Source organism: Rattus rattus, chromosome X (assembly GCF_011064425.1).
Source record: "Rattus rattus isolate New Zealand chromosome X, Rrattus_CSIRO_v1, whole genome shotgun sequence".
NCBI lineage: Eukaryota > Metazoa > Chordata > Mammalia > Rodentia > Muridae > Rattus > Rattus rattus.
This window is the reverse complement of record NC_046172.1, coordinates 6,343,351-6,360,074: the sequence shown is the minus strand read 5'-3', so window position 1 is coordinate 6,360,074 and position 16,724 is coordinate 6,343,351. Positions and strand designations below refer to the sequence as shown.

The window sequence follows — 16,724 nt, the reverse complement described above, 5'->3', positions numbered from 1 at the left end:
TCTCCCCTATGACAAAATCTTCAAAAATATTTATATCTACTTCAACCAGAAAATATGCCAACCATTCAAATTTTTTCCAATATTTTACGCTTAAATTATTTTCCAACCATTTAAGAAATATAGTCAGTAGACAGCAAGCTATTTAGTTAAATGCTACCAGATTTGGGAAAACCTTTCCTCTTAATTTGCTTTTTTCCTCCTTTTTTTTTTTTTTTTTTTTTTGCCTCTGCACTGGCACAATCAATGCCTAAATGTGCAATTCAAGATGACACCTATTCCCATGAGTCAGTGAATACAGACTCAGATAGTGTATGTATTTGTGTATAGAGATATCTATGCAGTAATTTCCCTGTGAAAATGGCATTCTTTCTACAAATTCAAAAGCTTCCTTGCCTGCAGCAAAAGCAATTCATCATTTAGCAACATGGCCCAAAATAATAACCTGCATTTTTAATCACAATGAAAGAGGCAGAATGGAAAATGCAATCACATGTATAATAACACATTTAAAGAAAGAACATTAACACGATCAAAACAAATAATAAATTATAGGAACTAAAATATTAAAAGCCACAGAGATTCCATTTTCTCCCTATAGTTTTTTTTTTCACTGCAGCTAGCAAGCTGTGTGAATGTACACATGGACCGTTTGCATGACCAAGCATGCACACCTGGTTTTACTCCCTCACCACCCCCCAATTTGGATGTGGCTAACTCACCATTTTTTTCAGTGTCCACACTCAGTGTCTCAGGAGTGAGAATGCCTGCATCTTATGGCTATTGAAAAAGAAACGGCAATGCAGACAGGTCTTCACAGATTCCTCCTTCCTGCATACTCCGCTCATCCATGTGCAGAACTCACAGAGCAATTTTTCCACACAGAAAAGGCTACCAGTGCCACCAGTTAGGAACGGCAGCTTTCAGTTTCAATGTGCTTTCATCTAGCTTTAAAAATCAAGGCTGCAAAAACTGTCTGTGTCCTTAAACATGCACGCAGCATGGACAAATGTGCCCCCTCTCACATGTGTGCATGCTTACAGAGCGCTCCATCCAGAATCTGAACCCCGATTTGCATGATTTTTCATCTTTAGACAGAACAATAAACAATGAGAATGTTTGCAGATCTTGCCAGATCAGACCCACGCCATTGTGAGCTGACAAACAACCTGCCCTTTAATGCTGTAGAACAAAAGAGGCATTAGGAACTACACCCCCCTCTCAAATAGCACAAGTGATTTTTTAAAACAGTTCCCCTCAAGGATAAGATACCCTGTGAAGGAGCACTAGAGTCTCTTACCTGCATCCCTGCTTGCTGCTGTAGACTGTGGCTCATTCAGCCTGCAAAGACAGCTAAGTGCTTCAGGGACCCAAAGCCCGCCTCTGCCACCGCAGAATCCTGCTGCCTACAGCATTGTGGAGTCACGAAGGCATGCTGGCAACAGCTGGAATATCAGAGCCTGCTGCCTGTGATGCACAAGTTTATGAAGGTGCTGTCAACTCCAAAAACCAGTGTATCTGGTCTCAGGGAATATTCCCAACACTTCCCATTATTAATCTGTAAGAGGCTTCTCTTTTTAAAACTGCTATTAGGCACGGGGCGGGGGTTCCTTTCTTTTTCTGTTTTCTAAAAAGTGGAAAATATAGAAGAAGAGCCCTCTGCAAAAATGTCATTCATGAGTTCTACTTAAGAGCTCTCACCAAGGCTATCACAGGCATACACGTCCAACTCTACAACTACAATGAAGTTAAAGAAGACACTCAATAGCCTATTTTATGTTGGTGGATATTCTTACACTGATTACACACTCATTAGGAATGTAATCCATCAACTAAAAAACAAAGTGTTTCAGAACTTTTCCTGTGTGCAAGGGCACTGGGGCAAGAAGACAAAGCAACCAGACTGACCCCAACTCACTCAATTCATCGCATCACAATGACTTGCATTTAAAGACTCTGCCCCACCTCCACTCTGACCACAGCCCCCAACCATGGGTGCTGAACAGAAATTGCCCCCTCACAAATTTTCTTCATAGCTCCTTCCCACCTAGACAGCTCTCAACATCTGAGTCCTGGGTTTAGCCACCAGGCCTTTCTTTTTCCAGCTTGTTTACATAAAGCTCTTCTCAATACACAGTAATCATTTCAGACTCCAGCTCATTTCACCAAATAACATGCTATTTTGCAGCCGCCAATGTAGTACACTGCTAGTCTATTGACATTATATCCATTAAGCATTTACCTTTTTATTAGCACATATTCACTTTTACAGCATTATCGGTTTCATTCTTATATTTTTATAGATTTAAATTACATAGTTTGTGCAAATACTCTATTATCTTCCTTTACCCCCTTTCTTATCCTTCATCTTCACAAACACTAACCTTTCTACTACTTTCATGTCATATGCATATACGTGTGTATGTATTTAATCTAGCTGCCACACGAGAAAAAGTTTTTCCTGATATAGCTTATTGTACTAAACACAATGATCTCCAGTTTCATCTATTTCTCTTCAAATGACATGATTTCATTTTTCTTTGTGACCAAGTAAAATATATATACTCACCAGCCTACATTTTTCTTTACTATTCTGTTTATGGGATACCCAGGCCAATTTAATAATTTGGCTACTGTGAACAGTGTTTCAGTGGACAATGATATATAGATATCTCTGTGGTATACTAACTTGGATTCCACTAAATGCTTAAATTTACAAGAAAGGCTTATAAGAGGTTATTAAATCTGGGTGGCCAGACACACAGTAAAGATTTGAACCTGTATTTTTGATTGAAAAGCTCATACTCTTTCCACTGTTTTTCATGTCCACATAGTATTTTATGTATTATCATATACAGTGATGTCACCTCCCTAGCATCCCCATCCTTGCCTTCCTCTCCCAAGGGACTTGTACATGTTAAAGTGTTAATCAAGTATTCTACCAACTGGGTATATCCCTAACACAAATATTTCATTTTCAAATAAAAAAATTAATTAATAGAATGTTAAAAGGAACGAGTTTCCATATAATAGACCAAATTAATTAATAGAATGTTAAAAAGGAACGAGTTTCCATATAATAGACCAAGTGTCCTCTATTACTAAGCTTCAGATTTGTATGATATAGTATTCTGTCATTTGAATCTTATGTATCTCTCACAGTCCTACTATGAAATGGAAGCATCTTTAGGTAGCAGGGCCTCCACAAAGGAAGTTAAGTCACTAGGATTATATACTTGAAGGAGACTGTAGTACACCAGTTCCCTCTTTCTCCCACTCTGCTGCCATGAATTTTTTTTTACCATCATGTCTTTCTTCCATGATGTGCTGCTCCATCAGAGGCCTAAAAGCAATGTAATCAAATGTAGGTGGAAACCTCTGAAACTATAAGCTAAAGCAATATTTTTTCCTTTATAAATTCATCATTTCAATCATTTTGTTGTGATGGAAAATAGTCTGATATGTATTTATCCCAGTTAATCAACCAATATTTTGAGACTGATGCACTACCTATTGTACTAATGAGCACCTCAACATTAATACATTAATATTAACTAAAGTCTTATATCATTTTAATAATATTATATTTTATAAGTTATTTTATATTTTACTAATTATCATATATTATTGTTCCTTTCCTGGCCTAGGATCCCAGGCAGGCACCACATTGTATATAGTGACTATGTTTTCTTAAGCCCCTTTCATCATGATAGTGTTATAACACTGAAAGTTTCTCCCTCCCCTCAAATGCATATGTTAAAAGCATAACCATGCAGATGTGGAGATGAAATGGATAATGTCAGAATTCGGGGTGAAGCTGTTGTGTAGCAGTTTACTAGGTAAAGACCTTTTATTAGAGGGAAACTCTTTAAGATGCAGAATACAAAAAGGGAGCATATTCTAAGAGGCAGTAAAACACTCCAACCTATAGGGAAGCTTGTTAAAACAGGATGTAAAAAAGACTCAACAGCTTCAGGAAGTCCCTGGAGCTGACTACATACACTGGGCTTTTCCCTTCTCACAAGTATAAACACAATAAAGGCTGCTGAGAAGACTCAGACAAGCCTGGAAGAAGTAGAGAGTAGTTGAGCTACCTAGAAGACTCTCAAGACTACTGAGCTGCCTGGAAAAGACACTTTCCAACTTGATGCCTGTAAGTTGTATTGTGTGCTCCAGGTCTCCAGTTTTTATAAGTTGTTACCCACGCCAGGATAGGCTTTGGTGATGCACATGTCTTTGAGATCTTTCTGTTCCTGAAAATAACCCCTCACCCATATTCCTGTAAATAACCCCATTAAATGTCACTGGTTGACCAAGTTTGACTTTTGCACTCTTTGTACTTTGGTCTGTCATCAGATCCCTATCTGGGATGAGTGACATTTGTTCACATCTCTCAAGGAACAATGTCACACAGCAGAGGGTGAGGTTGGAAGATTGTGAGTTCATAGATAATCTGAGCTATAGTCAAACCCTTCTTAAAAACCAACCAACTAACTGACCTTAACCTCTTAAGAACTAGGAGGTAGAGCATTTGGGGAGTAAAAGTTCAGGAGAGTGTATATCTCATTAGAGGGATTACTGAATTTATGTGGGAAAACAAAGTATAAATATTTTTCTTTAGGCCAGAAAATGAGATCTCAAAAGGCACCAAATCTGCTAGTGCCTTAACCTTGGACTTTAGCCTCCAGAATGGTTCAAAATACCTACCTGGTGGTGTTTGAACAGTACTACATGCCTTTAGTTCTGACACCCAGGAGGCAGAGGCAGGAGGACCTTTTTGAGTGATGCCAACCTGGTCTACAGAGTGAGCTTCAGGCAAGCCAGGACTACATAATGGGACCATACCTTAAACAACAGAAATATTTGGTAGTAGATCCTTTTGGTTGTAACTAGGCACACTGGGGGTGTGCCCTTGCAGAATCTATCTTGTCCTAAATCCACCCCTTCCCTTTTTGCTTTTCAATGGTATGAAGTAAGCAGCAGTAGGAGGTGATCAGCTTTTCCTGTAGTCTAAGATATTTTGTTCCCTTTGTTTTGGTGTTCTTGATATTTTTGAGGATTTTTCAGGCACCTGTAACATGCTATTCATTTGATTTTTCCCCGTTAGATTGTGTCTATGAATTTCTGGGTAAAGACTACAGAGGTAAATTATTTTTGTCATCACCATACAAAGGGTACATAATGCTAACATGTCTTATTTCTTTGGTATCAATCCAATCATGTGGTCAATCTGTAAGCTTTCTCTGTATTCTTTAGCCTGCATTCTTCTACAGGATGTTACCAAATGACTGAAGGCCCAGAGTTATGCTCCACCTTCTTGAGGGTAGACATACTGAATTTTCCCACTGCTATAACAAAATATCTGAAAAATACAACTTAAAGGATAAAGGCTTTATTTTGGTTCATGGATTCAAAGATTCAATCCAAGATTACTCTGATTCCATTGCTTTGCTTTGGGCCTGAGTGAGGCAAAATATCACTGTGGTCAACTACATAAGGTAAGGTCAAAATATCACAGCACCTCTAGTAAACATGATGCTATCATTGTATAGCATTCAGGAAGCAGAAAGGAGGATGGAGACTTAGGGAAAGATAGCCAAGGATACACTCAGATAACCCGCTTCCACCAATCACACCCAGCTCCCAAAGATTCTACCATCCCCCAGTACTCTATTCACTTGGTTAGGGCTCTCACGAGCTAGTTATTTCCCAAAAGCCATCAGTTTGCTATCAAGCCTTTAGCATAGTAACTCTGGGAGATACTTTAGATCAAAATCATGAGAGTAGAGTGTTCTCACATTTTGTCTACATGATAGACTTGTCTATTGCCCATATATTAATTTATTCATTCATTTTTGTAAGCACCATGAATTTATTCTACACGTTGGCTGATAACCATCACTACTTTATTTTGTTGCTTCAAATGTTCCAGCTTGATTCATTCAGGGGCCCTGATATGTGTCCTCATTGTGGGTTCTGGATTTATTTGTTTGTGTGTATGTGTTCATCTCCTTCCTTTTCAATCTCTTCCAGGTTTACCCACCTTTGATATTCCCCAACCAGTCTTTAAGGTGGCCCTGGTCCTTCCTATGGGATTAAGACTTAGGTGTGGGCTGTAGTTCAGAAATATGTTCATTCTCATATTCTCTCTCTCTCTCTCTCTCTCTCTCTCTCTCTCTCTCTCTCTCTCTCTCTCTCTCCATATATATCTGATTGAATTATTAGTATTAGATTAACATCACAGCATCGGTCCACATAAACTTGTAGAAGCTGGTTCTTTCTTTTCATTGTATAGATACTGGAAGTCAAACTGAGTCACCAAACTTGATAGCAAGTACCTTTACACACTAAGGTATCCCCGAGTCTAATTGTTACAATTTTAAACTACATTAAAAAAATAAAATAATTTTTGAAAACATCATACATGCCCAAAACGTATTTTCATCATACTTACCTCCCATTACCCTACACTTAATTCCACCCAGATCGACTTCCACTTCATACCACCCTCCCAACTTCATGCCAATGGAGCCTGACACCCATTAGTATATAGGCAGCATAAATCAGAACAGGTGGGCTATTTAAAAAAAGAGGACACAAAAGAATTCTTAAAGGAGATTCTTTACTTCTAAAGGGAAAGTACTTTTATGACATACAGGTTTCCATATGTGGGTTTCCATATACACATACCTCTTAGAATAAGGCATAATTACCAGAATTTATAAGATGCTCAAACCCTTTTATAGACTGTGTAGTATCATTCTAAGATTTTTCAGTCCTGCTAACTGTCCACGTTCCCCTCTTATTCCTGGTAAGCCATTAAACTAATTTTTTGGACTGACATATTCTGAATCAATTATACACATGGTAGTATTTTTTGTTGTATTATCTAATACGTATAAACATAAAACCTGTATTATTTTCTCTCTATAGCTGTTGGTCTATAAACCACTAAACAATTTGGCAAACTTGTATGCAAGCAAACTGCAAAACTTATGTCAGCTTAAAGGGCTCATTTCCTACTAGATAGAATGATGTGCACACCTGGGATCCTGCTATTTGGATGGTTGAGGCAGGAAGATTATATGCTCACAACTAGCTAAGGCTACATGGTGATTTCCAAGCCAGGTGGACTACATAGCAAGACTTTATCTCAATATAACAAAACAAAAAACAAAAGCACTGAGGGCTGTGCCCTTGAGAAAAGCTGACAGAGAGACTTCTTAAGCTACTGTGATCCCTATTCATATATTGTCTCTCCTTGTCCTTTGCTTTCCTTTCCAAATATATTCTATATAGCACTCTCAAATTGGAGTCAAGGTATTTCAAGAAAAGCCTGCTGGCAATGCACACTGTGACAGAATGTGCAATGAAAAGTATATTTTGCTGTGTGTTCAGAACTAAGGCTGCAGCACAGTCATGAGATACATACACCATGGGCCAGCACTGCCATAAACACTTCAGATTTCTTACCCATTTGACTTTTAATATGGTTTTGGTTTGTATATGTTTAGAAATCTTTGTTTTTTCTTATCAAGGTCTTGTGACTCACATTCACACACAGCCTGAGGTTATGACCCACAACTTAAGAGGCTGGGATTTAAGGTAAATTTACAAACAAATAACATCCAGGATGCGTACCCCCTCCCCCCATGTGTGTACCTACAAACCCTATGCATGTCAAGGGAAGTCAAGAGTTCCAATTCCTGTAGCTGTCTTATGAGATAGCTTAAGTTCAATGGACTTTGCTTTCCTAAAGATCAGCCACAGACCTAATAGTTTATAGCTCTACTATACAAGGGCTAACGTACAGAGAAAGTAGCAAAGGGAAAAGTCTGCCAAGCTTCTTGAATATACCCACAAGTGGCTGCCTGCTTCTAGAGTCTACTTTTCAGTACTCTGAAAACCAAATATCTATAAGGGTATTTCTAGATTGGTTAATTGAGAAGAAGATCCACCCTATGTATGGGCAGTAATCCCATGGGCAGAATAAAAGGAGAAAGTGAGTTAAGCAGCAGTATTCTTTTCTCCTGGTTCCTGATTATGGACACAAAGTGAAGCTGCCTCACATTCCTCACGCCCCTGCTGTTGTGAGTTCCTTACCATTGAGAATAGTACCCTCTCTAACTATGAACCAATATACACCTTTCCTTAAGCCACTTTTTCAAATATTTTTGTCACAGCAATGAGAAGAGGAACTAATAACAGACATGAAAACAAAGTCTGCCCATGTGGTAGCACACACTTTTAATCTCAGGTGGATCTCCATGAGTGTGAGTCCAACCTGGTCTACAGAGTGAGCTCCAGGACAGCCAGGGCCTACATGAAGAGACACTGTTTCAAGAAACTAACCAACCAACCAACCAACCGACCAACCAACCAACCAACCTACCAACCAACCAACCAACCAGTCTTGTGCCTCTGTCTTTTTCTGGCAGTTGCTGTTTTTCATTTTTGGAACGATGGTCTTGTGTTTGCATATTCAGAAAGAGTGCTTCAGTTCAGAATTCTGCCTGGTGTTGTGGAATGGAAGTTCTGGCCCCTCATCCCTGTCCACCCTCCCTTATCCCTCATCTTCCAAGCTTAAGTTTCACCTTTTTAGCCTGACCCACCCAGCACTGGATGCATAATTACCTAGCACAGTCCTTTAGAAAAGGCAGGCTGCAATCGCTGGACAGCTAATTGAAGGCCAGGGACAATAAACATCTGCCCTAAAGCCATGAACATAGGGTAGAGCTCTCCCATAATCAATCTCTGTTACTTCCAAAATCCACTTGGCAGAAGCTGGTTTTCTAAAGAGGAAATTGGTCTTCAAAATAATTTCTACGCGCTAAGTTCCCTCTCAAGAGCAAACACCCAAAGTGGGTTTGCTTTGCTGGTTAATGCATTTTATATTAGAGCAAAATGTCTCTAAAGAATCCCCCCCACATGAATTCAGTTTTGTAGCTCTATAGGACTAAGTTCTTTCCTTCCCTTATCTGGATAAAATAGAATTTTGAAGGCAGTGGCAGACCAGCTGTGGTGGTCATCCCCAGACCTCATCTCAGCCCAATTTTGTAGCATATCCTAGGACACTATCTTTACAGAAGAGGCTAAACGTGAGGAGCAAAAACCAAATGTAGTATGTTAATTTTCTTATAAGGGTTAAAATATGATTATGGGAAACAAGTCAGTTTAATGATTTCTTCAGAGATGCTTATGTCTTAACTTTGGAACAAGTGTAGATAGTGAAGCCCATTTCACTTACTAGCATTTAACTAAATGTTAGTAATCTTTAGTAAAATTTCAACACAGAACATGTACTACCATGGAATGCTTAGCAATGACTCAAGGAAGGTTGAGCAGCAAACCATCTATTCATCTACTCACCTATTCTTCCTTCTGTCTGCTCATTCACCGTCTAGCATCCCCCACCCATGTCTCCATCATCCCCTTATTTATCCATCCAAACAACCATCTACTTGAGGGTCTATGAGTTAGACAAACTCCTTGGTAGGCCATCAGATAGAGAGATGCCATAGCTACTTATTAAAAGATGGTGAGCTTCTAAGATGGTTTGTTTCCTCCTCAACCTCCTAACCTGAGACAAAAGCCTGACCTTCAAGACCTTGTGGGCTTTCTTCCTGCCAGTAGGGTGCCTGCTGATGGCCTGGCTCAACAGTTGGGCCTATTAACCTTTTCTCAAACTGCAGACTCTAAATTAGGGGAGAAAAACTCTTCAGAGACTTTAAAAATACCTAGCCCTTTTGTGAACAGACTGGATTTTGGGTGTCCTGATTTCTTTCCTCCCCCAGACTTTAGAAGGTCATTTTTCTCTGTGCGTCTGCTGCATAAACCTGTTTCCTCACCCCCATTAAATGCCTTTCAACTGCTGATTCTGTTTGTTCTTGTTTGTTGCTACCTGTCATGCTCACATTTTTCTTGCCTTTTACTTCTTTGACTGGCAGAGAAAATGAATCTAATTGAAGAGCTCTAGACTATACTCATGACATATCCATCCATAATCAACTCATTCATCCTTCTATCTGCCAACTAATCTATTCAAATGCCTAACCATTCATCCATTTACCTACCCTTCTCTGTATCCATCTACCCAAGGACTGGTTGATTTGTCTGTTCCCTTACCCATCTATCAATTCACTAATGTATTCATTCACCAACCATTTACTTGGCACCTAATCTATATAGGAACTTTGTCTGATAAACAGTAATAAAAAATTAAAATCCTGTTCTTCCAAACTGCCTATCAGGAATGAGGAGGGGGGAGTCCAGAGAGCAGGACAAAGGAACAGGAAATATATTCATGATATCATTCTCTACCCTATATCTCAACTGGTAAAGGATATCATTGTTTGTAATATAATGGGCATCTACTTTGAGGGTATAAGGAAAAAAAAGAATTTTGCTGTCACAAGAAGTAATACATGAACAAGATGAAAGTAGGTCAGTCTGGTCATTTCTTTTTGCAAAAAGGATGTGCTGCTATGCTCCAGAATAATGTTAGTAGGATAGCAGCACACATGGCCTAGATGGCTTCAGTCTTTTATCCCTAACATACAGGAGTAGGGTTACCTGTTCCTCATTGGCTGAGGTTTAACCTTAGTGTCTACTAATGACTGGCTAATTTAGAAAGTAGTGGCATAAAATGGAAAAATAGAAAGAGAAAGGGTAGAATTTAAAGCATTTTAGGAATTCCAGGAAGCCAATTACACCTGGCCAAACAAAATTATCTAACGAAGAACTGAGAAAAGGAGTTCTGGTGGAGGAAAGGATGGAAAAGGAAGTAGACATATTCTTTTTTTTTTTTTAGACATCATATTCTTAACCAAGAGAAATGTCTTACAAAGTCAAACTCTGAAAAGCAGCATTACTGAACAGAGTTGGGAGCTATACAATAAGGCTGCTGTAATACAGTGTTCTGAAGTCCACAACTACCATCTTGCTGTCCCATTTGCCACCACATATAAGACAGAAGCTTTTATTACTCTTCATTGTAAGTGCTTTCCTTTCACTTGTGAGTGTGAGAAAGCTGACACAGGAATAGAACTCACTAGCATAAAGGTACGTGGAAAAGGCAGGGGCATCTCTCCTAGTGTTAGGACCTGAATTGAGACCTCCTTCCAAAGTAATGTGTTGAAGTCCTATCTTCAGTATCTCAGAGTATAACTATGTAGGCAAACAAGACATTTAAAGTGGTGGTTAAGGAGAAATGAGGTCACTAGGGTGGCTCAAAACTAATCTGTTTGGTGTCCTTGTAAGAACTAGAGATTAGGAACAGAGAAACCCACAATGTAAACAAATGAGGACAGAAGATATAGCAAGGAGATGGAGTCTACAAACATGACCATCAGAGGACAACAGAGGGAGCGAGTTCACCTTTCACTATGTATTCAAAAAGATGGAACTCTAGTCTACAGGTTTGGTGGCAGGGGTCTTAACCAGGTGAACCATCTCACTAGATCCTGTGAGAACATGTTTTTTTTTTTTTTAAATGATAACTCTTAAGAAATCAGATACTGAACATTTAAGGGACTCTCAAGTTAATGATTGAATGCATTTGCAAGAAACAGAGCCTGCTGGTTGTAATAAGCTTGAGTATTCAGTCTGAAATCCCATAGAACAGTGAGAACCTTTAGGAAAATATCTTCAGAACAGACAGTCGGAACAAGTGAAGTGGGCTGCTCAAGATCAGGTGTAATAGAGGGGAGAAAATGCCACTGGATCTGCCATTTTGTGGTCAGCCTTCCCAGCTACCCAGTGTTTTGTTTTCCCCTTAACCAGTAGACTCCCCCACTGATTTCTGATGTTCCAAGTACCTTTTTGTTTGTTTATACTAGAAAAGGTCTTGCTCTTGAATTTATGAGTTCCCCCCTCAGCCTGAGTGCTGGGATTACAGGCATATTCTGTATGTCCAGCATCTCCCTCTAAGATTATGTACTTTCTGTTTAGCTATAAATACTTATAATTCTTTCCCTGGTAAGGTCCTACAGGATCTTATATACACACACAAAAAGATGTTACTAGCTGCATGTGACACCTCACCCCTGAAACCCCACCAAGTTCTGAGGTAGGAAGATCAGCATGAGTTTGATAGCAACCTGTGCTACTCTATGCAGGGAGTCTCTGGGTATGAAGTGACATTGTATCTCAAAAATTTAGAAATTTTTAAATTAAAAGAGTTATTTCTATTTGATAAATTTCTATTTGGATGAATAACCAGCAAATAAAAATGTCTATTTCAATGTTTCTGTGTTATCTAAGAAGAATGCAAAAAGGAACACCCATTCAGAGCCTGCTCCACATGTATCCCATACATATACAGCCACCAAACTAGACAAGATGGATGAAGCAAAGAAGTGCAGGCTGACAGGAACCGGATGTAGATCTCTCCTGAGAGACACAGCCAGAATACAGCAAATATATAGGCGAATGCCAGCAGCAAACCACTGAACTGAGAACAGGACCCCCGTTGAAGGAATCAGAGAAAGAACTGGAAGAGCTTGAAGGGGCTTGAGACCCCATATGAACAACAATGCCAACCAACCAGAGCTTCCAGGGACTAAGCCACTATCCAAAGACTATACATGGACTGACCCTGGGCTCCAACCACATAGGTCGCCATGAATAGCCTAGTAAGAACACCAGTGGAAGGGGAAGCCCTTGGTCCTGCCAAGACTGAACCCCCAGTGAACGTGATTGTTGGGGGGAGGGCGGAAATGGGGGGGAGGATGGGGAGGGGAAAACCCATAGAGAAACGGGGAGGGGTTAGGTGGATGTTGGCCAGGAAATCAGGAAAGGAATAACAATTGAAATGTAAATAAGAAATACCCAAAATTAATAAAAATGGAGAAAAAAAAAAAAAAGAATGCAATAAAAACCAAGCATCAAATAGCAGACTAGTAATTAATTTCTTACAGACACATGCTCATGTTTATTTAAACCTGTGTAGGGATACTAGGTATCTTTATATCTCTGTATTAAAAACTGTCTTTTACTTTTATTATTCTTTTTTTTAAAGTTCATTGATATTTTTGCCTGCATATATTTCTATATGAGGGTATCAGAAGACAGTTGTGAGCTGCCATGTGGGTGCTAGAATTTGAACCTGGGTCCTCTGAAAGAGCAATCAATGTTCTTAACCAATGAACTACCTCTGCAACACCCTTATTTTTTATTATATTTTAAATGTCTTAAGCATTTTTTTCTTGCTGACCCACCAGAAATGTATAATCTGGAAAAAGCTGAAAATGAAATTTTCATTGGCCTGCCACCCTTAAACACAAACACACACACACACACACACACACACACACACAGAGAGAGAGAGAGAGAGAGAGAGAGAGAGAGAGAGAGAGAGAGAGAGAATTTTGAAAATTGCTAGGTTTGTAACTCAAAAGCAGATTGCTACTGGAACTAATTTCTTCAGAGTAGTTAAGCAGTCAGCTGAAAGACACAGCCATGATAAATAAAGCAGAGGGCCCCTCCTCCCTTCCTATCCCTGTGAGCTCTGACAGTGCCACTGACATACATAATCACATGTGCACACACACCACATGCACATTATAGCTGTCCATGGTGACATTCTCTATACATAGCAGTGTGCTGCACCCCCTACCCTGCACAGCTGGTGCTTAGCACGTGACTGACTCAGAATCCAGGAATAAAGCTCTAATTGTCCTCCTCAGACACTGCTAAATTCTGTAGGCGGATTATTCAGCAGCCTCTCTTACCCATGGGTACATCGGTTTAGCTATGCAGACTGTTAAGTAATTGCAGGGATTTCTGAGGTAGGCGCACAGAGTATCAATCTGGTCACTTCAGAGTCACATAAACATGTGATACTTTTGAATAGGGCTAACAACAGTTAGTGGGAAAACATGTGAAACTAGACCCTACTACATAAAGCTCTTGAGAGTATTCATCTAAATTGGTTATTTCTGCAAATGGAACCTGGAGCTTTGAAGTCAAGTGTTTTATTTGCATATCACATCAGCCACATAGGATATAGAAAAATCTATAGGCATTAGAAAACATAGCAACATAGGCATTAGAAAAATCTTCACTCAAGATAGACTACAGTACAAGCTGATTTCCATCCTTCCACCAGCCCCTGTAACACAGGGTTATATTACACCTGCAAATATACACTCTTCACTTTCCCCTTCCACAGAAAGGGCAAGCTCACAATGTATACACATCTAATCAAATTCATCCTTTGCACAGCTCAATAGTTATCTACTCCAACAATCTGGAATTCATTGTTTCAAGCCACACCGTTACAACATGTATCTTGCCTCTCTCTGGGGAGTCAACTGACTTCTATTTTAAAGCTCAGATTAACTCATTAAATAAGCCCAATTTAGAAAACTTGGCCAAAACACTTTGTGACAATTCTGAGACCATGGCCCACAAACACAGCTGTGTGCCAGACAGTAAAAGTATCCCTTCAGTTAAGTACTTTGTTCAAGGATGTTAAGCTGGACATTTATTTTGTCTCCATAAAGCATTTTACTAAAGAAAATTACAACAGCCATTTTTAGAACACTAAAGGCTATTACTGCCCAGCTTCTCTGGGCAGAGCTGTAGAACCCACAGGTTCTCTCTCCTCTAAACTTTAAGATCTCAGTGATGATAGAAATCACTCTCAATTGGTGAAACCCAGACTTATTCTGTTAACCTAGCATTAACCTTCCACAAAGATGGTCACCCTCAACACAACTTTTCAGCAATCCAAAATCCACCATTTACATACCTTGGAGCAGAGCATCCCTCTTCAGCTTGCAGTGTACAAAGAAGTGCTTCTTTCTGGCCACCAGAGTCCTCTGCCTGCCTGTTTGGTTCAACAGGCACTTCCTGTGAAGAACAACACCATAAGACACGGAGTCATCAAACTGCCTGCATGCCTAAGACAGCTGTTATTACGAAACCCCTCATTTGTGGGTTCACTTTGTGTGCCTGTCTCACAATGTCTGTGGTAAGCCCTGTTGCCTCAGCTTGAGACCTGGTCACAGGGCATGGCTCTTCATCTCTACAAGGCACTTTATTGAGACCACTGACCCAGGACCCCTGCATCTACTTCAGTTCTAAGCAGGAAACAGAAGTCCTATGTGAGAGCTGTTACCATGTGACACAATTGGCTAAAAGAATCACAATAAAAGACAGCTGGTCACAAGTCATTACTGTGAAACCTCACAGTCTAGGACTTGTGGGGGCTGGGATTCTTAATCCTAACTGAGAAGGCACAGAGTTCTCAGAGATCATTCTGAATTGTGGATAAATAAGCTCTAGAAAGAGCAGAAACAAGCTCTCCCTAGGTCTGCATGGAGTTTCAGGACCAAATGCCAAAAGCAACAGGCAACTGTCCCTCCATGCACATGTTGGCTATCGGCTAAGAAAGTTACTAGCACTTCTTTTATAAGAAAGTGAGGCTGTTAATACTGTACTATAACGTTCTCCCACGCAGGTCATATCTATAGAAAAAGCACAGAGAAACAGAGGAAGAAGAGAAGCACAGGAAAAGTGACTAACTCTGGACACTAAAGTACTGATAAGAATATATAGTTTTCTAAGAAGCTCAAACTTAACTCAAACATCAAAACTGTCAAAACTGTCACCTTAAAATAGTGCAAGAGAGCCTGGTATGCTGGGCATAGTTCAATTAAGATGATATAGCCTAATAATCATGAGATCCTAGGTTCTACTCCCAGCACTATGAGGGGAAAAACAGTGGATTTGGTTAATGAATCACTAATGCATTTTACCAAAGCAAAATTCTATAATCTAGAGTACTCAAAAAGACTGAGAAAAGAGGACCACGAGTTCAAGACTTGTCCAAATTGTAAAATGATCCTGTCTCAAAAAAGAAAAATGAGGTGAAAAGACAATTGTGGGTATAGATCCCTGGTAGACTGCTTGTCTAGAAAGTATAAATTTTTTTGTGACTGGGTTACCTGAGGGGAGTGGGTGGAAGGGAGGGACATTTTCACAGTAGCAGGGGGAGGAGGAGAGGGGGGAATGGTAGGGAGGATGGGAGAGGGGGAAAAGGGGATAGCATTTGAAATGTAAATATATATAATGTCCAATAAAAATAAATAAATTTTAAAAAGAAAATATAAATTTCAACCCTAGGAACTGGGTGGAGGGTATAAATAGACTAAATACTAGATAGTAAATGACATCAATTTTAAATTTTATTATTTTTAGCTCCACTCCATATCAATATTTAAAAAGTGGATGGGCGGGGTTTGCTAGAGAAATGGTTAAACAGAATCCTTGCTATTCTTGGAGAGGATTGGAGTTCAGTTCTTAACACCCACATTAGGCCCCTTAAAAATCTACTGTAACTCCAGCCCTCTAGGGGATCCATTTGGATCCATGGGCATTAACACATGGCATACAAACATACATACATACATATATATATATATATATATATATATATATATATGACAATAAAATCTTTAAAGAAATGGCTAGTATATGTTTACACAAAGCACCCATTTTCACTTCACTAGATAAAGAGACAGCTTCCTATAGTCTCCCAACACCTAGAATTATTTGCTTAACATGAGAATAGATACACGCTAATTAAGTACAAAGATAGTGAAGGGAAAAGGAAGAGGGAGCTGGAAAGAAAGAGATGTTTTTGCACACATATGGCACTTAAAATGATAGTGCTGAAAGCCATTTCATCCCCTTATCTTTCAAACTAGAAGTGACACTCTTGC

At 39.4% G+C, this 16,724-nt stretch overlaps 1 protein-coding gene across 1 annotated transcript in view; it reads right to left on the bottom strand.

Moving 5' to 3' along the window:
• Shroom2 (shroom family member 2) overlaps positions 1 to 16,724 on the bottom strand; it is a 158,040-nt gene that overhangs the window by 26,119 nt on the left and 115,197 nt on the right. The window contains 1 exon segment of the mRNA XM_032889695.1: positions 14,750 to 14,850. Coding sequence (XP_032745586.1) covers positions 14,750 to 14,850 — 101 coding nt within the window.